This window comes from Aplysia californica, unplaced genomic scaffold, assembly GCF_000002075.1.
Source record: "Aplysia californica isolate F4 #8 unplaced genomic scaffold, AplCal3.0 scaffold00023, whole genome shotgun sequence".
NCBI classification, from domain to species: Eukaryota; Metazoa; Mollusca; class Gastropoda; order Aplysiida; family Aplysiidae; genus Aplysia; species Aplysia californica.
Window position 1 is genome coordinate 1,400,425 of NW_004797293.1, and position 917 is coordinate 1,401,341.

Consider the following 917-nt stretch of genomic DNA (forward strand, 5'->3'; position numbering starts at 1 on the left):
GATTAAGCATGAAGCACCCCTGCCCTTCCTCTCAATAAGCTAATTCTATTACCCAGACTATAAATGTTTAAGCATTGATTCAATAATGATATGTCTTCTGTAGTCATAGTGATGTAACAGGCTACTGGCCTGATTTGCTGATAGGAAACATACAATAAAATAAGAAATATTATAACACATTCCAATCAAGTCTTTTCAAGCAAAAAAATCTTTTTGTTTTCTTCAAAAGTTGATGATAACTAAAGAAAAACAGGTGTGTCCTTGTCGCATTCTTAGAGATTTTTATTGGCTTTATGTTTGCATTGTAAGCCAGCAATTTTACTTAGTACTTGTAAACTACAGAAAACGAGGAAATAATATTGTTGCTCCCATCACAGAATACGCATTTGGAGAGACAAATAAACGTAACTGGTATTTTTCAAATAAATCAAGAATTCCACGGCAAAACGCATTACGCGCGAAATATGGGTATGTTCAGAGCACCCTGTCCGCTTTAATAATGTTGTGATAAAAAATGTCGTGGAAATATCCCCCATTCCTACCCTTCTTAAAATGCATTGTATCTCTCGACATTAATTAAGAATGTTGAAATTGCGTTTCGTTCAGTTTTGCTTTCAGAGAACAAGCAAGTTTTTTCGAAGGGATTTTTTATCTCGATTTTTCTCAATTTTGTAGTAAATGGATGTAGTACGTTTTGCCATAGAAGAACCCTTCGAATATTATAGCCGCGTCAGGCACAACTTTGGCCACTCTGCTAGGCTACCTTCCCACTGCGGGACAGCTGTTTCGTGTTATCTCGGGCCTGAGACCAACATAGAGCCATGGGAATACAGGGTAAGCTTTTCTTCTATGCATTGTTAAGTTAACACAGGCACACACAAACACACACACACACACATACACACACACACTCACAC

The 917-nt window shown here is 37.3% G+C and overlaps 1 protein-coding gene across 1 annotated transcript in view; it reads left to right on the forward strand.

Annotated features, from left to right (window-relative positions):
• The first annotated feature begins 755 nt into the window (after window positions 1-755).
• The window catches only part of LOC101859458 (L-proline trans-4-hydroxylase), a 25,964-nt gene continuing 25,802 nt past the window's right edge, over window positions 756-917 (forward strand). Inside the window, exon 1 of the mRNA XM_005090901.2 lies at window positions 756-834. Within this exon, the coding sequence (XP_005090958.1) occupies window positions 822-834 (13 nt within the window). The 5' untranslated portion in view covers window positions 756-821. The remainder of the gene's footprint in view (window positions 835-917) is intronic.